At 30.8% G+C, this 23,744-nt stretch overlaps 1 protein-coding gene across 1 annotated transcript; it reads right to left on the minus strand.

Moving 5' to 3' along the window:
- Window positions 1–534: 534 nt before the first annotated feature.
- LOC132747480 (microfibril-associated glycoprotein 4-like) lies at window positions 535–6,097 on the minus strand. The gene is made up of 2 exons (XM_060736877.1): window positions 5,685–6,097; window positions 535–1,409 (listed from the first exon to the last, which is right to left on the minus strand). Exons 1-2 carry the CDS (start codon window positions 6,006–6,008, stop codon window positions 723–725), a joined length of 1,011 nt encoding a protein of 336 aa, XP_060592860.1. The 5' UTR covers window positions 6,009–6,097; the 3' UTR covers window positions 535–722.
- Window positions 6,098–23,744: the final 17,647 nt, after the last annotated feature.

Raw genomic sequence — 23,744 nt, forward strand, 5'->3', positions numbered from 1 at the left:
GTTTGTTTTTCTTTTTTTATGGCACAATTTTATATTGTTATTATCGAGAAAGGCCCAAGGTGGAGATCACGTAAATGAATTTACACTTTGACATAGTAATTTACGAAGATAAAGTGATTCAGTGTCAGCGGTTCAACCACTCTGGCTGAAAATGTTCTTTAGAATGTAAAAATCTACTAATATTCTATAGTAAAATTATTACTCTTAAAAAATGCTAACTCAAAAAGTATTTACAATTTTAGCCTTTCTTTGTCATATCTCCGCAAACTCATTTTTAGAGTAATTTTTTTATCTAAAAATAAACATTTTTGGTCTATCTCCAAATTTTTTTTTTAATTTTTACAATTACTGCAAATTATAAAGGTATATAACAAAGTGCTTTCATCACATGTTGACATAAATAATACCAATCCAGAAGTCCACACTTTTAGGAGTTATTAAATAAAAGTTACAACGTATTGAACCTTTAACCCCTTTTTCCCAAAAAAGAGGAAATTGTAGATACACCATTTTTAGAATAGGGCGACGACATTACTCACGAGGGATGTCTGTTTCCCAAAATTGTGATGACACTATTATATTTATATAAATTGACTGTGATATAAAATAGATAAATACAGAATATGTGATATAAAACATTATGGTTCAATCAACTGTTTATTAAAATGTCCGTGTTATTACGGAATATATAAGCAGCTTACACATTCAATATCAGAGAAAAATTACATATCTCTTCTAATTTTCATTACAGTATTCTTGAGAGAGTAATCTAAGCTCCAGCACCAACGCCAGTTAATACCACGACCATGTGCGGTATTAGCCCCGTTCAGATAAAGTCCATTTAGATTCACGGTATGACAATCTCTGTACCACCAAGCTCCACCATAGTATTCAACACAGTTCGCATACCACTCGTCATTGTCACTGTCTTTGGTCGAGAATCGGCAATTATTATGATGCGACATGGAATCACCACACGAGCCGTGATATCCCCCAACCGTCAACCTGTATTTATCACTCTCGTCATTAATTCTGAAGGTGGAATATTCAGCAAAAGCAGAAAACGGATCCATGTTGTCTTTTTGGAATGTTTCCATGTATACATGAAGAGAACTGCTGCTTTTTGTCAAATGATGAATATTTTCAAGCCCGAGCCAATACTCGCCAACTCTGTTTCCAAATCCATTTTTATAATCTTCCCAATTTCTGTAGAAATCTTCCGTTCCGTCTTGCCGGCGTTGTATAACCGTCCATCCACCACCGGTCATATCACACCACACATCAGTAGCAGAACTTCCGGTTGGTTTAATCACATAAACACCGTCCTCAGTAAAGCCTTGTTGAAAAAGTTCAAGGCAGTCAACTGGCTCTGGTTGCTTGTGTATTCTTTTTGTCTTTAAACTGCCTACCTGTAAAGCAATTAAGTGTATCATTAAAAAATGTAAATATTCTTCCTATAAATTATTACAGAGAAACCCCTTTTAACCGGATTGATAACATATAAGTTTAAATATATAGAGGATATTGAATGAGTGTAAGTTCAATACTGAATTTATTGCACGAGTTGAATAAAATTATATTATGCGAGCCTCTGGTGGGCGTAATATTATTTTATTCAACGAGTTCAATTAATTCAGTAATGACTTACACGAATTTAATATCGAGACGGGTGTATGATATAAATGCATATCAAAAAGACTAAGTAGGGGATATTGAATGAGTGTAATTTAGAAAAAAAGCTACAGGAATAAAATATTCGATTCATCACATACCCAAAATAAAAACTGATAAGCTTGAAATTAAATAAAAATGTTTCTATAGACGGAATTATAATGTAGCGCTATCATTTAGCGCGTCTTAACGCGATGTTGTTTAACGGTAATGACGTCACGTCAAACTATATGTACGGCCATGCAATACCGTTCAGATGGAGCCACAAAAGCGGAACGGGTATATAATTAATTAGTAAATACAGTTGTACTATTGTTTAAACAGCCAATAACTACATGTAAAAAGTGTTGTTCGTTTGCGGAAAAAAGCATTTTAAGGTCTTCTGAAATGGATTAATATACTAAAGGACTCCACTTGATTTATTTGACATGGCAAAACTGAATATTTTAAGGCATTAATACCACTTGATAAAGTTTTATACTAATAACTTGTTTGGAAAAAAGTGCCTTATCATTTTTTCCTACAAGAATAATTATTTTAGTGGGCAACATGACTTAAAGCTCCACTCCTCCAGTTGAGAAAAAATAGTTCAAGAAAATCTTGAGAAAATTGTACTTAAATTTTATGAAAAGTAAAAAGATGTAAGATCCAAAGTATATTTTTCATGTTATGTGCGGTTTAAAACTGATTTGCAGAACTTTATTAACATATATCTACTGCGTTACTTAATATTACTTGAGGGCTCATTTTGCATATGTTGACGACTTTTTGGTAATTTTCTTTGATTATTTTATTTAATTCTATCCATGAAATATGGTGCTAAATCAGTCAAATATATTTCATAATTTTGTAAAAACTCATATATATTTCAAGGGTCTTCTTTCGCCATATTGTTTTAAAAATCTGATAAATAAAAAACAACTTTTTGTTGAATTTTATTTTGAAAACTATCTAGAATAAGAGAAAAAAAGTCTAACTATTATGAAATAAAGTCCGAACACAAATATCTTTAATTAAGTCATTAATGTACAGACGTTTAAACAGTTGTTTATGTGACGTCACAATGTAGCGCCAAACAGCGCGTGCAAATACAGGCAAAACAAGACGCACCTATAAATAATATTTTACTGCGCGCTGTACAATTGCAGTTGCGTAGCATGCAAGAGGATTCGTAACTATATTTCTTTGATAATGAAATTAAAAAAAAATGTTCATGAAATATGGTATATATTTTGACTCAACTTGATCAAATGCCAGATATTTTCACTCGCTGTGCCGGCTCGTGAAAATATGTGGCATTTTATCATGTTGAGTGAAAATATATTACATGTCTCACTCAAACGAAAAAAATATCCTCTAATTATTTGTTCACCTCACAATATATAACGTTTAATTACATTTCCAAAATTTTCATAAAAATTAACATGAATCTGGAGGCGTGCTGCTTTAAATAAAAACACACACATACAAAAAAAAACAAAAACAACTATCTCATTATCTCTTTTAGCTTAAGCTGATCAAGGAATCGCACTCAATATCGATTTTAAGTTAAGTTCTTACCAGATTTCTTAATTCTTTGTTGATGAATATTTAATACCGAAATCGTTTTAGAAATTTGGGGCTCAGTAAAGCTTCATTTAATATTTCGTTTAACAAGTTGGCCTATTACAGGCATAAATTGTCAATTATGAATAAAACAAAACTACAATTTAATTGTTTATAGTAGATTGTTTTAAATGGTTGTGAGACTTGTAATCATTTTTATTTTACTTGCCATTTTTGAACCAGAGATGTTTTATATTGTTACTAGATATTTGGACGGTAACAATCGCCCGGCGTCAGGAGTTAAAGGCTTCCAAGGTTTGAAGGGTAATTTACATGAAGACATAATGGGTCATTATAAAGGGTTTGTTCAAAGAGTCATTGCATAATGTCCTTTTATCACATACTTGTACCGTTTTTGCGACACCGTAAAAATGGTATTGTACGATTTTGCAAATATTTCGGCTGAAGTTCTTCTTAAATAAGTCTGACGTCCTGTAAAATTGACAGCGAAGAACTGAATATTTGCATAATTGATATTGGTCGTTTAAACATCTGGCCATTCTTAATTAAGGAAACTAATGTAAAAAATCTTTCTGAAATGGTGTACGCGTCTTATGTTTAACTAATCTTAACTAATCTTAATGAATTCCGGAAACAAACTATCTTCTGAAGTTACTCAGATTTTTAAATTATATCATTTACTTTTTTATCATATGTATCAGTTCTTTTAAATTATCTTTCCCCCATAAATTATTTAAACCACTTTTAAAATATCGTCATATACTGAGTAATATAGTTGGTCTTCACTTGATATTTTCATATATATTTGAATATAGATTAAATATTTTTATAACACCAAGGCGTTAATTGTTTGTCAATTCTAATTGTTTTTTTAGTATTTTCAAGTAACAGGCTTACGCTTTGTTCCGAAATTTAAATGTGTTTTGGTGTTTACGACCAGTATTTTAGTATCGACAAAACTTTCTATTAAAATTTCAATTTTATGAAACTTCAATTGCTTATTTAAATAAGTAATTACATTTTAGGGGAAAAAAACACCCATTCATAATTAAACATACTGCTAAATAAACTTTGTTTCAAACGTTATACACGATGGTAAAAATGAGTTAAAACAGAAATTTTGAGTACGAATATAATAATAAGGGTCAGTGTTACTGAAATAAAAACTACAAGTAAAAGCAGATTTATCTCGGCCAATCATCTTTAAATTCAAAGAAATAAATGAAGTTCCGGAAATGACGATTTCGCCGATGTTAGAATGTTTTGGCGGAAAAAAACATTACAGTAAGATAACTTTAAAATAAATTTCAAAAATATTTTTTTACAAATTGTACCAGAAAATGTAAAAACAAATTCATGCTAATAAATCTTAAACTTCATAAAATTTGAAATTTATAATTATTTACACCCGCCATTAAATATCTTTAAAATGAAGTAAAAAGCTAAAAATCTTCATTTTTTTTACAATCAGTACATGTCTCCAGACGAGTTTGCAGATTTTTCAAAATAAAACAAAGACATATGAAGAGTTTAAGACATGTTAACATATTATTAATTCATATGAGGTTAAAAATATAGGACGCTTAAATTTGATATTTAAAAATACTGATAATTGCTACACGGTCTTTTTGTAAATATAAAATAAACAAGTTTTGACATAAGAGGAAGTAGATACATGTTTATTGTGTTTGAGACACACTATAGGTCACCACAATTTGAATATAGTGTCATTTAAAAGGGCAGTTCTTTTTAAAGAAAAACCCAATTAACTTGACCTGTAATAAGGAACGCAGACTCCGATATATAATTTTATAAGTTGTTTGTGTTTTTTTTTAAATACGACATATTTGGTAAGAACCTAACAGATTTTAATGAATTTGTGCAATAACATAAATAAAAGTATTTTCCTCAACGATGAGCATAATATATTTTTTATCAAGTTATATAATGTACAGAAAATTCCTAATTAACTATTCATAACATTTTTGCAAGTTATTTGCAGAACGTCATAGGTATTTGTATATTTTGTCATACTCTGGATAGGTTTTGTTACAAATACACATAGCTTTATGTTATGTCATGTATCAATCTAATTAATGCAAGAGGGTCCATGAGACCAGAATGTACATTATATAATTAATAAATGTGTTGCTGTCTTAATAAAGGATCTTATTAAGCGGACGTGCGAGGTTTACTGACCATTGCTATAAGGACAAACCCGTTCAGGTGTTTCGGATAGGTGCTTCAGACATGCGTTTTGGGCCGACAAGTTCACTCCGCTAAGTTTTCAAGGTCGACCAATCGACCACAAACAGGTACCCTCAGCAAGTGGTCGCATGGACTGACTCACTCAGTGCCCTTTATTTGTCCATTGTAAGAATATAGTTGAAATGAATATTATATAGATTTAAACAAACATAAATCATAAACAAACCAATAATTCTTACTTGAGTATACGTTGTTGACACCGTCTCTGTTCTTTTCCCATAGATAATTTCATTGTCAGTCTGCCCATACTCATCAGTGTTATTGCCATGACCGGAATAACAGAAACATGTTGCATTATTTTCAAAATAGTAAAACGATGGCGATTCTAATTTCAGACAATGAAAACTGCATGAAAGCAATGACTTTGCTTGTATTAAAGAAAGTGAAGGGTCATTTTTGGGAAACTGAAACACTTTCTCTATCTCGAAAAAAGATGACGCAAATTCATTTCCTAAGCCTTGAGATGTTCCAAAAGAGTGGATAATTACCAAAATAAGCAACATGGCATTAAAAGAAAATAATCCGTACACAAATAAAAAATGCAATTATATTTCAAGTTTCGAAACAGTCCTTGTTAAAGCGATACGATATATACGACAGCACCAGTACTCTGGTTGTCACCAGTCATTTATAGAAAAGAAAGAGCAAGCATCCATATATTATTTAATGAATAATAAACACCTTGTGGCTATGGGAATAGAATATTTAATGGGACGAATGGCATGACAAAACATACGGGGAATGATTCAAAATAAGTTTTATTGACAATCACAAAAAAAACGATGATAAATTTATTACAATAATCATATTCTGTAGCAGGAGAAACAATAATCATTAACAGCTAGCAGCGCTTTTCTTATTCAAGGGTCATAACTCAGCCAAAAAATATTCAACCGACACGCGAGTTACATATGCGCAAGTATTTGTGGTACCGATCAAATCTGTAAAGATTCACTCAAATCGCATCGGTAGTATACGAGGGGGTGATCCGGACAAAACTTTAAAATAGGCTCATTGCACCATTAGTTTTATGAGTAGTTCGACTGACGAATAAGCAGACTGACAGATTGATTGACAGATAGACAGATGATGGAGAAATATATAAAATATCACTTTTTTCGTAGTTCTGCGAAGACTTTCTTCGGCTAGGATTACATTTCTAAAATGGCGATAGGGAATATGTATCTTTTTATATTAAGACTCTACTAGAGGCACTTTGATACTTGTATCTAAGCCAAAATGTGCTTAATTGTATTGAATGTGTTGATATTTACATAAAAAACAGCTCTAAATTAAAACCCAAAATACCCTTTAAAATTCCTATCGTTAAACGTATGTTTACAAGAGGGTGGTTCAAAATCTGATTAAAATGAAATGTTTCATGCAAATACGTGCAAATACAGATCTATAATGTATTGCAAAACTTGTTCTGTTGACATAATTTGTTTCAATTTTCACACAACTTGTTTTGCAATACAAACGAGCTTTTCAACTAAAGATTCAAATGTATTTGTTATATTAAAACTCTACTCGAGGCACTAATTATAATTTCTCATTTGAACCCCTGTCAAACTAGAAGGACGTTCTCATGGCATTCAAAGAAAATTCAGAACGCCGAGGTGAGCCCAGTCAGATCGCAAAAATCGCTGCAGCATCGCCGTAGCATCGTAGTGGCATCGCATAAAACGCCGACTGACGGCGCGCATTTTGAACAGCGCAGTGGGATCGCAGTAAGAAACTCAGATGCATATCCTACAACGCAACAGGAGCGCCGTGAAAGCGCAAAAGATCGCCGAATGAAAGCTGTTGTTTTCCACAGCGCTTGTACAGAGATCGTGCGGCGTCTTTACCGCGCTTATAATGCGTTTGCACGCCGTTTATACCGAGCTTTACGATTTCGGCACAGTGTGAGCGTCGCGAGAGCGCCATGTGAGCGCCGTAAAAGCTCAGCTGAAGCGCAAAGAACACAGTAGTAGCGCAATCGCCAATTAAAACGCCGTGGAAGCTCCGTAGCATCGCCATGATCGCCTAGAGGACGCCGTGAAGATGCCGTGAAGTATCTATGTCATAAAAAATATCACATTTTTTATGTGATACATACATTATTAGAGGAATAAGAACAAACTTTCAAAGCGCAAGATACACTGTAAAGACGTCTTTTTTTTCAATCAGAAAAATGTTGTTATACAGAACGATCTACCAATTATGGTACATAAAAATAGAAGGGAAATGAAAGGGGGAGGGGCTAGATCAGTTGCTTAAAGAATGAAGGGAACCTATGAGGGAGTCAGCGAAAGAAAAATAAGAAATCTTCTCAACAAGAGCAAAAGCCACGGAGGTCTGCACGCAAAGTTTACCAACAAGCCTCCTTAGTGGGAAAATTGACTTTTGTCTTCAATTGATAGTTTACTACAATTTGCAACTTTATTACAAAACAGGTTGTGTGGAAACTTTCAAATTGTAATAAACTTTTCAACCCGTTTTGTAAGAAATGTTACAATTTTGCTAAGAAATGATATTTTTGTTATTATTTCATGAATGATGCTTATTCTATTAGTGATGGTAACTTTTGAAATAAAGTAGGTCACCTTTATAAGTTACTTAAAATTGAATGATCTTTCTGAAGATGAACTTATATCAGTGGTAAAAAATGACTTTTGACTTCTCTTGATAGTTTATTACAATTTGCAACCTTATTACAAAACGGGTTGTGTGTAAAATTTCAAATTGTAATAAACTTTTCAACCCGATTTGTAATAAAATTTACAATTTGCATCAGAATGATATGTGTGTCATTATTTAATGAAATGATGCTTATTTTCAAGAAAATTAAAAGATGGCAACTTTTGCAATAAAATAAGTCACCTTTATAAGTTACTTAAAATTGAAGGATATTTCTAAAGATAAACTTATATTAGTGGGAAAAATTGACTTTTGACTTCAAATGATAGTTTATTACAATTTGCAACTATATTACAAAACGGGTTGTTTGGAAAATTTATGAAATGAAATGATGCTTATTTTTATGAAATATTAATGATAGTTACTTTTGCAATAAAGAAGGTCTCATGTATAAGTTACTTAAAATTGAATGATACTTCTAAAGATGAATTTATATTAGTTGGAAAAATTGAATTTTGTCTTCTATTGATAGTTTATTACAATTTGCAACCTTATTACAAAACGGGTTTTGTGGCAAATTTCAAATTGTAATAAACTTTTCAACCCGTTTTGTAATAAATGTTATAATTTGCATCAGAAATGATATGTTTGTCATTATTTAAATAAATAATGCTTATTTTCATGAAATATTAATGATAGTTACTTTTGCAATAAAGTAGGACACATTTTATAAGTTACTTAAAATGGAAGGATATTTCTGAAGATAAACTTATATTAGACCTTTCTATCTTAAACGGACTTCGTAAACGGACTTCGTAATACTGAATAAAATTGGGGATTTTCTCAAAACATATATGTGGAAAATAAGATAATTATAAAGATCAATACGCTTAAACTGAAATACAGCGTTTTTTGTACAGGATTATGTTTGCTATATTATTTCTATAAACGACCAACATAATAATAGATATAATATAACCAAAATGTTTATATAGACTTAAAAACAAAACAAGTTTCTTATTTCATATACTTTATTGTCATGTTAATTTTTTAACAAAGATAACCATATGACCATTTTTAAAGTTATGTGTGAGTACGTGGAACTAAACGTAATTGTCATCACTGCTGTCACTGCTTACGCCAAGTTCACGGAGTATTTTTTGAACTTTTTTGTCAGGAATCTCCTGTAGAGAGCCTGATTTTCTCTAATTTGATCTGCAAGGGAGCGCCTATTCCTCCTGCGATGAACCGGCCGATTACGTTGACCGGCTGCAACATTTGAAACAGCCGGCACTGGGTGTTTACATCGGCCTGGACCTGCCCCCTCCTCGTAATTGTTGTCAACCTGCAAGTTTTGCTGATGTTGACCGCCCGCAGGCTGTGGAGCTCCTCTATCCAACATCATCATCGTCGGACTCACTGATCTGTTGAAGTAGGAGCTCCCTTTGATAGCTCTATTGCCTGGTCTTAACTTCGGTTGGTGGAGAAACAAGTCCCGTATACCTTGCACATGTGTCCTGTACATATATACATCAAGTTTAATAATGAAAATATTACACTTTATACAAAAGTAGTGTCTATCATCAACAGCACGATTTTGTCGACAAGACAATGTGCAGTTGTTGTTTGTTTTTTTTTTCAATTAAGTTTCGCTTCAAAAAGAGTATTATATATAAACTCATTACACGGCCGCTTATATAAATCATCGGTCAACACATGTCCGCTTTAACGTAAATGTTGTCTTGTAAAATCCTTAATTTTAAAATTTTGTTAATTGATCTTCATTACAGAAAATATTTCTTAGCTTAGATACTAGCATGCGGTTTTATTCTTCTGAGCATTGATGAAATCTTACCTTATATCAACATCCTCAATGGTATCAATATTGCTGTGAAGAAGTCGACCGAACTTATCTGATACTCTGTCTTTCAATTGTTTTAATGTATCCGTTCTGTACTGCAACTGATGGTTATTTGACAGCCTTGTTATCAGTTATAACGTTGGTCCAGCTACATGGGTGAGCTCATATGCCCTTAGAATTAATAAGGTTTCTTCCTTTGAAAAAGAAACTTTCCGTCGACGTTGCAATGCACCTTAAACAGTAAAACGTAGTTTTTCAAGATTTTTGCATGCATTTTTGCTGTATACGGAAACCAGACAGACGAATCTTGGTGGGGTGTAAAGAATTGACACACAAAGGACATTGTTTTGTGACCTGATATGTTGAGGAGTTAATAGAAATATGATTTGTATTATATTGAATCATTTCTGATATCAGTATGTAAATTAACATGAAAACATACTGTATCTTCATATCACTTGATATAACTTAGTCTCAACACAGTTGTTGCAATAGATGGAGCATCACACGAAATATTGCGACCAATGCATGAGCCACAAGAACAATTCTATTCTTGATACCGTCACTTCCACGCTATCAATTCGCAAGTTATAGTGGATTCAGATGGTGACGTCAGGATTTCCCGGTCATCTGAATGATGTTCAGCAGTTTAATCTTATGCTAGACATTGGCAGCGACATGTCATACTTCCATTTCCAGGGGAATATGTTCTTCTAGGAGATAAAATTTATCCTAATCGACATCCCCTTATGACCCCATATACATCACAGCAAATTAACAGACGTAATGTTCGAAAACAAAATGCAGTAAGATTAACAGGTTTATTCAGAAATATAGAGTTTTAGTTGATTATGATATAGGGGAGATCAAGCAATACAGGTCGATTAGTTCAATTTAGCGCCATTCTAGAGTTCTACTTCCCCGAGTCGTTAATATATGTGCTTCTTCGGTGCGACGAAGAAAATTGCTGCAACTCTTTTTAGGCGAATGTCAGTTTAGAAAATACGAAACCTTGTGATTTTGTTGAGTAATTAATACAAGCTTTACTACGTTTGAGAAAACCCCTAAGATTGACTGCTATTACGAAGTATGTTTCTGTTTACGTTTCAGTTTAAGATAGAAAGGTCTATTAGTGGGTAAAATTGACTTTGACTTCTAGTGATATTTTTTACAATTTGTAACTTTATTACAAAACGGGTTGTGTTGACACTTTCAAACTGTAATTGACTTTTAAACCCGTTTTGTAAGAAATATTACAATTTTGCTAAGAAATGATATTTTTGTTATTATTTCATGAAATGATGTTTATTTTCATTAAATATTAATGATGGTAACTTTTGAAATAAAGTAGGTCACCTTTATAATGAATGATTTTTCTGAAGATGAACTTATATGAGTGAAAAAAATTGACTTTTGACTTCTCTTGATAGTTTATTACAATTTACAACTTTTTTACAAAACGGGTTGTGTGGAAAATTTTAAATTGTTATAAACTTTTCAACCCGTTTTGTAATAAATGTTTCAATTTGCATCAGAAATAATATGTTTGTCATTATTTAATTAAAGAATGCTTATTTCTATGAAATATTAATGATGGCAACTTTTGCAATAAAGTAGGTCACCTTTATAAGTTACTTAAAATTGAAGGATATTTCTGAAGATGAACTAATATTAGTGGGAAAAATTGACTTTTGACTTCAATTGATAGTTTATTACAATTTGCAACTATATTACAAAACGGGTTGTTTGGAAAATTTCAAATTGTAATACATTTTCCGACCCGTTTTATAATAAATGTTACAATTTGGCTAAGAAATGATATTTTTGATATTTTGTAATGAAATGATGCTTATTTTTATGAGATATCAAAGATGGTTACTATTGCAATAAAGTATGTCACCTTTATAAGTTACTTAAAATTGAATGATATTTCTGATGATGAACTTATATAAGTGGGAAAAATTGACTTTTGACTTCAATTGATAGTTTATTACACATTACAACTTTATTACAAAAAGGGTTGTATGGAAAATTTTTAATTTTAATAAACTTTTCAATCCGTTTTGTAATAATTATTACAATTTGCAACTTAATTACAAAACGGGTTGTAACAATGCTTCATACATAAACGTTTGATACTCTGTAATTGTAAGCATTTGCAAAAGGACATTAAAAAAAAGAATTCCAACTCATTTGTCTTCCAGGAAATGATAAGAAATGCAATGAATATGTCTTAAGTATTCCGCATTTTCTTAAATCTAAAAATACAAATGTATATCTAGTAAACAGATAACACAAAACAATTATGATAAACGTTTGTTTGTTTGTTTGTTTGGATTTTTACGGCACGTCAACACATAACTGGCCGTATCGTGCCGAATGCTATAATAGGCTTAAAATGTTATGTTAAACTTTGTAAATGACATTAGAAATGAACCAATTAGATCCTAGAATACAAGTTTATCTCTTTGAAATAATCAATTATGTTTTTTGATGGAATTGTATTAAAAAGCTCTCTGAGTGAATTTACAGAATAAAATCTATTACGGGCCTGTGAAAAATCATGACATTCAAGAAGAAAATGCTTGACAGTAAAATTTTCATTACAACCTACACAGAAAGGGGCATTGTCATTTGTAAGGAGATAAGAATGGGTAATTTTAGTGTGTCCAATTCGGCATCGAAGAAGAACTGTTTGATCACGGCGGTTTGACAGAGATAGAGATGGTGACACAACAAGAGATGGGTTTATATCGTGAAGTTTATTAAAAACGGCGTTGTCCCAATTTGCTTTCCATTCAGATGATACGAGTTAATTTATAGCCGGTCTAAAATCACAAGCAGGTAACAATAAGTCAGTTTTTTGAAAATTTAATGATTGTTTAGCTAAAGCATCTACTTTTTCATTTCCTCGTATTCCTACATGACTTGGAATCCAATATAATTTAACATATTTTGTTTTTAGTATATCATGAAATCGTAAAAGAAGTTTCTTTATATATACGATGCAAATGATATTTTGTTTAATGTACGTAAATGTTAAATAGTTGTTGGCATTATTCAGTGCTTTGGAAGTTAAATATTTATTCGCCATTTAAATTTGAACTGAAAATATATCTTGTTAACCAACTACTTATTAGAAATCTGTTATTGATGTTGAAAACACGAAAACTAACGTGATATTTTTATAATTATTATGATTAAGTTTCAACGTAATAGCCATACTTATAGAGTGATAATATGTCAACATATATACTAGAGAAATGTAATTTATTCAATTATTTGTAAGAGACTTGAAAATGAATGATATCAATGGGTACATAGTGGAATGTCATGTTTTAAATAAACCATACTAAGGTTACAAAACGCAACAAAAACACAGTCATAAGTTTATAATTTTGTCACATTTACATATTTTATACTTACGACTGGAAAAGTGTTCACAGTCTTTGTTGGAAATAATAAAAGATCATGCTATACATCATGTTAGAAATATGTTTTTTTAATAGAACTGAAGTAACATAAAGCCTTTTCACATAATTATTCATTGTTGGCTTACGCTAATGTAGTCATTTCCTGATTGAGGTAATTGTATCTCGTTTCCTTATTTCCATTTCCTTTACATAAATGAACGATTTCTCTGAATGAGGAATAAATAGTGACATATTCTTAAGTTTCTCATACTGATTGGTGATTTCAACGAAACTAGAAAAGATTAATAGAATAAAGAAAAACGGAATCACTAAAGAACGCAAAAAAAACACGAAAAAACTAAAAGATGTTGCAGGATCAGTTTGTCATACAAAGTGTTGAAATGATAATAACTCTTCTCTTTAATATCTTCAACATAATTTAAAATACATTGTATTCTGTATGGCACGCTGCTTAATTTTACTTAAAATAAGTTCAATAATTAAAAAAAATTTGATCCTCTACACATGTTAATAATAGGATAAACATAACAGAAACATTTATCATCATAATATTATGTCCTAACAGAAATACAGTGACGGTAGAAATAATTGGTAGCATAGAAAATGTGCACTCCAACAGACAGCCTAAAGTATGATGTAATACGTACCAAAATTTTATGGAAAAGCTTGCCTTTTCCCCTCGTTTTCTAACAAATTTACACAACAAAAAAATAATTTTATTGCAATGCTTTAGGTTTTTCTAGAACACTTTTCTTTCTTTAGGGAAAGAAAACTAAAATAAGATCATTCTTTAAAAAGTATTTCCACCGTTAAATATGATGTTCTAGTGATTCTCCATAATTCATTCACATTGATGTTGGAAAAAATAAAGGTTAAGCTTATTATCCATTACATAATATTTTTAATCATTCATGCTTGGAAATAACACATACCTTCAAAAAATCCGCGACAAATATGATGTTGTCGATACTCTTATTTAAATCCAAACGTTAAATACCTTCCCATAACAATTTAAATACGTTCGAAAGTTTATAACAGAAAGAGACAAATGAATATATTCTTCGGTCAATTTGATTTTGTCAACTAACTTAAATTCTGCAGCTATGTGTTTCGTCCTATCGCCTTTTTATAAGTCATTATAAATAGATTTATCTATAATATTGGTTAATTGAAATTTGGGACTGTCTCTATGTCTATTCTGATCATATAAATGGATATATTATAATTGTGTTTATTTGTAATTGTAATATGCATTGAACAAACATCTACACCTACCTGTTATCTGCTTGAAGTAAAAACTTTACTTCTTTGAAAAAAATCCTGGTAATTATGCATTAAGTACGTAATTGGATCTTGCGTTAATGAAATTTGATAAATATACGGTGTGATTGACTTCTGTCGACAAAAAAAAAACAAACGATTGCCTAATATTTATTAGTCTCTTTTAGGAGTAACTAACGTTTGAGATATGTATGTGTGTTATGTTTAAGCAGGAATTTAAACAAATTACACTTTGTATATGAACCACAACAAATACTTTTTAACTTAATTGGAACCACATCCTTTAAAAGATTAAAATGCAGTAAATGTCTCCTCGTCAATTTCATAATAAGGTGTACATTTTATATTTCTTTAATAATTGGGTTTTATGGGTAAACAGTTTATTTATTAAAGAATATTTCATTTTTTTTTAATTCTAAAATAAGTCTTCACAATGAAATGTGATGTGCATTTCAAATAATTTTTTCAACTTGAAATATTCTTGAAATATTCTTTATTTTCATTTAAATATGTTTCGTATCTTAAACACAAATGAAATACAAAAATGAAGTTAATCACAACTTTTGATGTATTTCTTTATAAAAAGTTGTTACATTTAATTTAAAGAACTTGAATATTGTTTAAATTGATTGTTCCTTTAAATAATAAAATTGGCTTTGAATGTAATAACATTTATTGGCTAATAAATAATATGTTTTATTTTGTCACATACTGTTTACTTATATTTCGTACCATAGTAAAATATCTTAATAATTCTTTAAATTGCAGCATAATCTGATATTATTTGTTTTGATAATAAACTGATTTGAGCACAATTTAATATGTAGAACAAGCAATACAGGACAATATATACATGTGAAACAAACTGTCTAAATTTGGCCCTAACTGTAGCTTGCAGTTAACGCTACTGTCCATAAACAAGCTCACTTAAATCAAGCCTGCAACATGTACAATCTTGCCTATTTCGTATCTTAACAGCGCATAGAACCTTCATTGATAAAAGAATGTAATTTTCTGTTTAAGAATGTATTATTTAATAAGAAACATGGCATAAATAAACTACCATAGCGTGCAATGTTAATTGAAAGTAATGACATACATATTTCTAGGAAATACCAGTCGCAGGAGGACAGAAATAGGTTTTAGAATGTAATAACAAAAAGTAAATCAGAAAAGCAATCCTTAGAAATTGTTTTTTCTTCCAGTATTGCATTTCTTGTACGTATTTTCTACAAAGTTCTTTTAAGCTACATTGTAAATATCTAGGTCAGAATCCGATAGAAACCTTTGATGATGAAATAAAATGTCCGTGTCTGTAAATTCAATGACATTAACAGAGCTTGGTATCATTGTTAATTATCCCTGGAATAAAGTACATATACCAGACGAAAAGATTACTTTTGCCACAAAGATTCCTTTTCTGTGCAGTTTTAAATTAAGTTACATTGCTTTTTTGAAACTGTTTAAAGTATATGGAATGTAAGCAATGACGAAAAATAAGACATTTCTTAGAAATTTACGCATTGCACACATAAAAGCATGACATTAACTCATGTAGTATTTAAAACTTTAACATAGACTAAACCATATTCTAAAAACAGAGACAATTTTATTGTTTTTTCTTTTATTATAATTTTTATATTTTTATTTTGTTTTGTTGGTGTTTTTTGTTGTTGATTTTATGTGGTATTGTTGCCAGATTTTCCCATTACATTATTGTATTCAGCTCGTTTAATAAATTAAGTATTTAATTTATTATAATTGATACAAATACATAATATACTTTTTACTTCTTAAAATTCTAACCCTCAAATTTTAATAATTTTCACACAGATCATACAAATACTCAGGTATCTAAAGTTTGTGTTTCTTATAGTATTGTAATTTAATGATAATGAATTAATTGTAGGCTTATGTAAATAAAGTCATTAATTGTAGGCTTATGTAAATAAAGTCATTGCCTGATTGACGTTTTTGTATCTCGTGTCTTCTTTTTCTCGTTTATACCTACGTATAATAAAACTTTGATTGTGTAGTAAATTATTGCACAAAATAATAAAAAAAGAATCATTTATTCGGCATTATAAGATATTTTTCTTGTAATCGTAAAATGATTTCTTTAAACACACTTGATTATAAATCATGTACAAAATTAGTTTAGGTCTTCTGCGTAGCGTATTTAAGGTGTGCGATAACGTGTACGCCGAAGTTAATGCTACATATTACATTAATAATCGTGTCAGGAATCTGACATACTCGTTTTCAATCAACGAGAAGGTCATAGAATAAAGTATATCATTTCCTTATAAACAATATAATTATTATATAATCTTTAAAAAAATCGAAGTATCAACATAATTATAAAATAATAAAAAATTGAATCCCTAAAGAATGTCCAAAAGATCAAAATATTGCAGGCTCGCTTGAATGAATCCATACATAGACTGTAGTTGATAGTGAAAGTTACCGTTCATGCCCCGCTAGCACGGGCTTAGACAGAATTCAACATTTTATCATAGTAATGGTGAAATTTTGAATTTAGAAACATGTGCAGATTTGTTCATCAGGCAGTTATGACGGAACCTGAAATGTGACAGGTTGGTGTCATTCAATGTACAGTGGCGTTTGGTCTCCAATTTAAAAAGGTGCGTGTGCCCTAATCGAAAAAATGCAATGGGCAGAACGAACTAAATAAAATGGAATTTTGAAGGTTCTGAAGTAATGAAGCCTGTATATTACAGACAAGACGTCTTCCATAAAAAAGCAGACAGAGAAAGAAGGCTCTAATTTTCTACAACGAAGGTATAGTCTTTTACAACAATATAAAAAGGCGTTGAAAGGACTTGTAAGATAAAAAATGTAAGGGACGCCTTTTCAGACACGATTTTTCTCGTTATTTTATCTCTTTTGAAATATCTGAGGTACGACAATTTTTATGTAAACGTGTGTCAAGTAGTTTTGAAATTAACTTAATATAAAAATGTAAAAAGATTTTGCATCTAAAAGTCACGTATATATAAGATGTTTGTTTACTTTTGTGAATGTTTATATTAAGTCTAGTTCTGATAAAGAATAAATAAAGTTATGATCTTTGTCTTATGGAAGCAGACGACAAAATGTTTTGAGCTTTTTAAAAAAACCAAATAACAAATTAAAACAATGACTCTCTGTCTCTTTGGACCACAATAATGTTTAATTTAATTTTTTAATGTTATAATCTCATGTTGATATTTATATTGATTTGTACCGCGCCTGTTAATAAGCGTCATTGCTTCCCTCCACGTGCACGAATATATATCTTTCTTAGAAAATTGTTTGTCCTTGTTTCTAATAATTGGATGTTATATGTCAAATAATTTTCTGACTATGTGCAATGTACGTTATTAGTGGAATCATTATTCCACAGAATTCAATTCCAACCATCTTGTAACTTTTAATCTATCTTCCTTGATTTATCTTGGGAATTTACGGGACGAAGGAAATTAATGTTTCTAATTAAAATAGATAGGACACTAATTGTATCGTAAAAATGGATGTGCCCTTTCTTTGTTGGCTATTTCACGACATGTTGAAAGGATAAGAAGTTGAATGTACATGATATTATCAGATCATGAATCTAAAATTACAAAATAGTGATAGACCTTTACATCGTGCAACTTTTTATATGTCTGATAATTTTAGACAATATCAGGACCCGTTATATAAATAAAAGTTGATGAACAGAAAGTATCATCCTACAAAGTGTTATTGAATCGATCCGTGAAATACCAAGATTAACAGCGAATTGTACAAGACAGCGTAAAAAAGGGAGTGTTAGAGAAAATACAACTGTTTAAAAATAGTATTACTACAAAGGAAATATGATATTCAAAGACCGTACTATTTTCATGAATCAAATTCTAGTTAAACATTTGAATTTTTATTGTTCTGTTCCCATCCATTCTTTTAACGTACAAATAAATAGTCAATATTTTAAAACTATATTGTGAACAATAATTTTATAGGGCTTTTCAATTTGTTTAGCTACAAATTACAGGAGGTGAAGATAACGTTATGTGAATGTGATAATTATCTTGCAAAAGAACAATATTGCGTCATTGAAATATTTGATTCGTGCCGTAGCTTTTCGCTGATTAAATCTTAGTTTAAAAGATGATGATTGGTATTTGAACACTTTATACATGTAGCCTACAATATCATATTATGGTTTAATTAATTAATAATAATAATAATAATAATAATTATTATAATAATAATGATGATGAAGATTTCATGACAATTAAAAAAGAAAAAATAGATACAATTTCCAAAGAATACATGCAGTATGAAATATGGAAATGCAAAACAATTGAAAAAACATTATATCCCGTATTCTTATAATATAAATTGCTAATTAAACGTAACACCATGATTTCATAATTTGAATAAGACTTCGTTTGAGCAAACGGAATTGATACATCGTCATAACATGTTAATAGGATATATAATAAAGATTGATAGCCCTTTGCAGACATTTTACTGAATATATAAGAAACTTAAGTTAATGCATATTTGAACTATCAAAATTATATCATTTTTATACAATATCGAAGATTTAGGGCATGTTTTTGTTCTTCTTTAATTATGCGCTATATTGTTTGAAACCTGTATTTATATTGCAGTCATTTGAGTTTGTTTCGATTGCATAACAAGATCGAAATATTTAAGGGTTTCAGGATCAATGCTCCAAACATACTTTAAAATTACAAGGAAATAATCATACATGAATCACATAACAACTCATACTAATACACTTTAGAACTTTATCAACACTTATTACGAAAATATCATGAGATTATCAGAATTATATATTTCTTAAATCAATATTTGAAATACTGATACAAATGGTGCCCATTGTAGACCTTTTGTTATGAATTTTATATCAGACTATCTATACAATATCAAGACACGTTATACAATCAAAAGTTCATGGACAGAAAAAAGACAATTAATCATCATAAAAGAAGAGTCGATTCCGAAAACTGTCTAGATTATATGGGAATTGTATTTAAAACAACAACCACAGTAAAAAGAGAATGCGTAAAGGAGAACACATATACAAGTACAAATGTTGCTGCAATGCAGCACTGGAGAAGCTCCGCGCAAAAAATGCGCTCATTACAGATACCTTACCAAATTATTCCTACGCATAGGTCATGTTATATTCAGATTAAGTACTAATGTAGATTTTTTTCCGAATGTTTTGTAAAATTCTGGAAACAAAGTGATCCCTCGGAAGCATTAATCACAACAAAATAACATAAGAATTGCAGACTCGGTTTGATTGAGTCTGTACATGAGGGATAATGAATAAGTGCAACATCCCTCACGCCCCCTAGCACCGGCTTGAGCGGTACTCAATTCTCAACACTTTATAGTGTTGGCATCAATGATCCCGAAGGACCAGAAAATATAACAACACTGAAGTGAAGTACGGGGCAACTTTTTACGGCTGCCACACGGCACTTGACACCTGCTGTTGTGAAGTACAAAATTCTGGAAACAAAGTGATCCCTCGGAAGCATTAATCACAACAAAATAACATAAACCATTTTTTGCATAATTATACTTATCTTATGCACTGTCCATAATTAAAAAGAGGGGAAAGATATTTAATATAAAAAATGCTTTCACTGATGCCTACCTGGTAGGGAAAGTAATTTCAAACAGAACTTACAAGACTTGCAAATGTTATGTGATATGACTGTATTGTGTTCTGTTTTTGTCACTACTGTAGTCAGTAACATAAGATGAAAAAAATATCAAAGTCTGTTTTTTTAATATTATAATTGTAACAAATATACAAATAGTAACAAAAGGAACTAATATTATAATATAGTAATATTACATGTAATTTTTTCATGCCAAATTAAAAACAAATGGTTTCTTTCAATACTGAAAGTAGAACACACTCTGGAATGAAAAAAATGGGATGAATTTCAAAAAGACCAAATACAAGGAATTTTTTGTTTGTTATACACGCGTTACATGGTGATACAGTATTCATCAATATAATAGAAGACTGTAACCTGAATTTTAGGAGGTATGAGGAAATTCACTAACATCATGTTCGTGCGAGTCAAATATATAAGGTATTTGCATTGGTAATATATAAAAAAAACTAATGTTAATTGATTTATTGAGAGATCAATATACTTTTTTGTTGAATTGCTTTAAAGCCATTGATAAAAAACATTACACTTCTTGTTCAAACTGCAGATCAAAGTCTGTTATCAATGATGCTATCTATCTATAGTCCATGCTTAATGAGGGTCCATCCGCTCGTAAGGGCTTCGCTGTCGAGTACGGACCCCCGGACACGCCTTTAAAGCACAAAGTGGTATGCAATACCAATGACGCCTATGACGTATATGACGTATATACGAAAGTTTAATTATTTCAAAACAACCAATATATCAACATGTTATTATTAAACATTTAATTTCATAAATATAAATTAAGAATGATTATCAAAAGCAAAATCATTAAGTCTTAGGCCTGAAATCTTCATTATATTGACAAATTCAATCACTAATAGTATACTTGATATGCTGTGTGTAAATGTAATTCAAAATGTAACAAATTATAATTTCATGTACTGCTAAAAAAGGGAAATAACAAATTTATAACCTAAGTGTCAAAAATCAGAACATTTATAGCTATTTATAGCTTTCGAATTCATGCACAGCAGAACTGCTTTCCTGTTTTCATTCATTAATATGACATGCTGCGAATCACCGAAGGGGAAACCAATATAGAAATCGAAAGGAGTTCTTGAATGCAGATTTATTTTTAGCTGTAAATCGAAGGGATTAATTGATCAAATCCAGGCCAATGGACAAAAGGAATAGTAAACACAAATAGCTCCGCGCCTGTGGGCGCGGAGCAATGAATACTACCCTATAAGTAGGTTATAAGTTATCCCTTCTATTTTTTCTTATCAATTTTAAATCAAAATAGTACATGTAGTAATTAAATATTTATTTTTTATTGTTCATTCCCCATCTATTTTCACTTTAAACCGCATTTATCAAAAGTACCAATAAAACGTTACCCCTTTTATGTACTAGTATATTAAACAAGAGCTGTCGGTAGGACAGCAACGCTCGACTATTCTTAGCGCTTGATAGTAAAAACAATGCTTGATACAATTACCTCCTCCTGTTTACAGGTTGGGGTAATGATGGTGAACAAGTTTGAAAAGTTTCAAAGCCATATGTCAATGGACTTTGAAAATATATGAACTATTACAAAAACTTTAACGTAAATTCTAAGTCGAAAAAGGGGCATAATTCTGTCAAAATGCTTGATACAGTAACTTCCTCCTGTTTATAGGTTGGGATCATGATGGTGAACAAATGTGCAAAGTTTCAAAGCCATATGTCAATGGACTTTGAAAATATTTGAACTATTACAAAAACTTTAACGTAAATTCTGAGTCGAAAAAGGGGCATAATTCTGTCAAAATGCTTGATACAGTTACCTCTTCCTGTTTACAGGTTGGGGTCATGATGGTGAACAAGTGTGCAAAGTTTCAAAGCCATATGTCAATGGACTTTGAAAATATTTGAACTATTACAAAAACTTTAACGTAAATTTTAAGTCGAAAAAGGGGCATAATTCTGTCAAAATGCTTGATACAGTTACCTCCTCCTGTTTACAGGTTGGGGTCATGATGGTGAACAAGTGTGCCAAGTTTCAAAGCCATATGTCAATGGACTTTGAAAATATTTGAACTATTACAAAAACTTTAACATAAGTGGTTACGCCGACGCGGACACCAACGCCGACGCCGACGCTCGGGTGACTACAATAGCTCTACTTATTCTTATCGAATAGTCGAGCTAAAAAGGAACCACATAGAGTTTTCGATTCGCCCAAACCCGAAGGAATAGATGCGAATTGACGAATAACACTCAAGGAGACTATTGGGCTTCATTAAAACATTTAATCAGTATTTTTTTCACGATTTTCTAAATAAATTCATGGTTTAAGATTGCATTCTATTTTAGCCTTTTATATGCCTTGCTAGAATATTAACATTGTGGCTAAAATTATCGTCAGCTATTGAACATTAGTGAAGTGAAGTTCACAAAACATCCTTTTACATGCAAGTAATTTTCTATTCATGATAAAAATAAGACAGTGGAAGGAATAATTCATCAAAAGTTGCCAACAAGTACTATCTGAAGTGTTAAATATGGAAATGCAAACCCGTTTGGAATTAGAAATAATATTGCATCCTGGGTTTTTATATATATGGATTTAACGTAATACCATAATTTGAATAAGACTAAGTGTTAGCAAATGGAATCCAGAAATTTCTGTTATTAATAACGTTTTGACAGGATATGAAAATATTGGCTAAGTTTTGACAGGATATGAAAATACTGGCTAACATTTTGCAGACAGACGGAATGTGAAAATAACACACGATTCGTGCAATAAGTAACGCAGAATTTTGCAAAAAATGGCGGCTACCTGACAGGATTTTCAACACGGTAAGTAAACTGTAAAAAATTTATAGCTGCATACGACTGCAAAGACATAACTCTATTCCTTATCATGATTATTTCCACAAAATTGTTTACTTTTCAAGATCATTCGTGAAAATGATGACTTGTCTACCGTTTTGAGCAAGATTTCGGCTTTTTGTCGGCTTTTATAAGTACAATAATGTATATTATTCAGTACAACAATACACTAAATAAACAAGTGAATATCTGTTCAAGTTTCAGAGACATTTAAATATTAATTTTTATATCAGAACATTTTCAAAGCCTTAAAGGGCCATAACTTGTGTCATAATTCAATGGAATTGTAGAATTGTCGTCATCTGAGCTTGCTTGTAACCATTCAGATAAATCTTAAGTTTCAAGTAAATGTCAATTCTGGTTTAAGAAATATTATAGTTAAATTAAGACATAAAAATGGACTTAATTTTGTCAAAATACATGTACAATACAAAGTTGACCCCCTCCCCCCCCGACAATCTTTAAAGT

The sequence above is a fragment of the Ruditapes philippinarum genome, unplaced genomic scaffold (assembly GCF_026571515.1).
Source record: "Ruditapes philippinarum isolate M1 unplaced genomic scaffold, ASM2657151v2 ctg4989_1_1_1_1, whole genome shotgun sequence".
Taxonomy (NCBI): domain Eukaryota; kingdom Metazoa; phylum Mollusca; class Bivalvia; order Venerida; family Veneridae; genus Ruditapes; species Ruditapes philippinarum.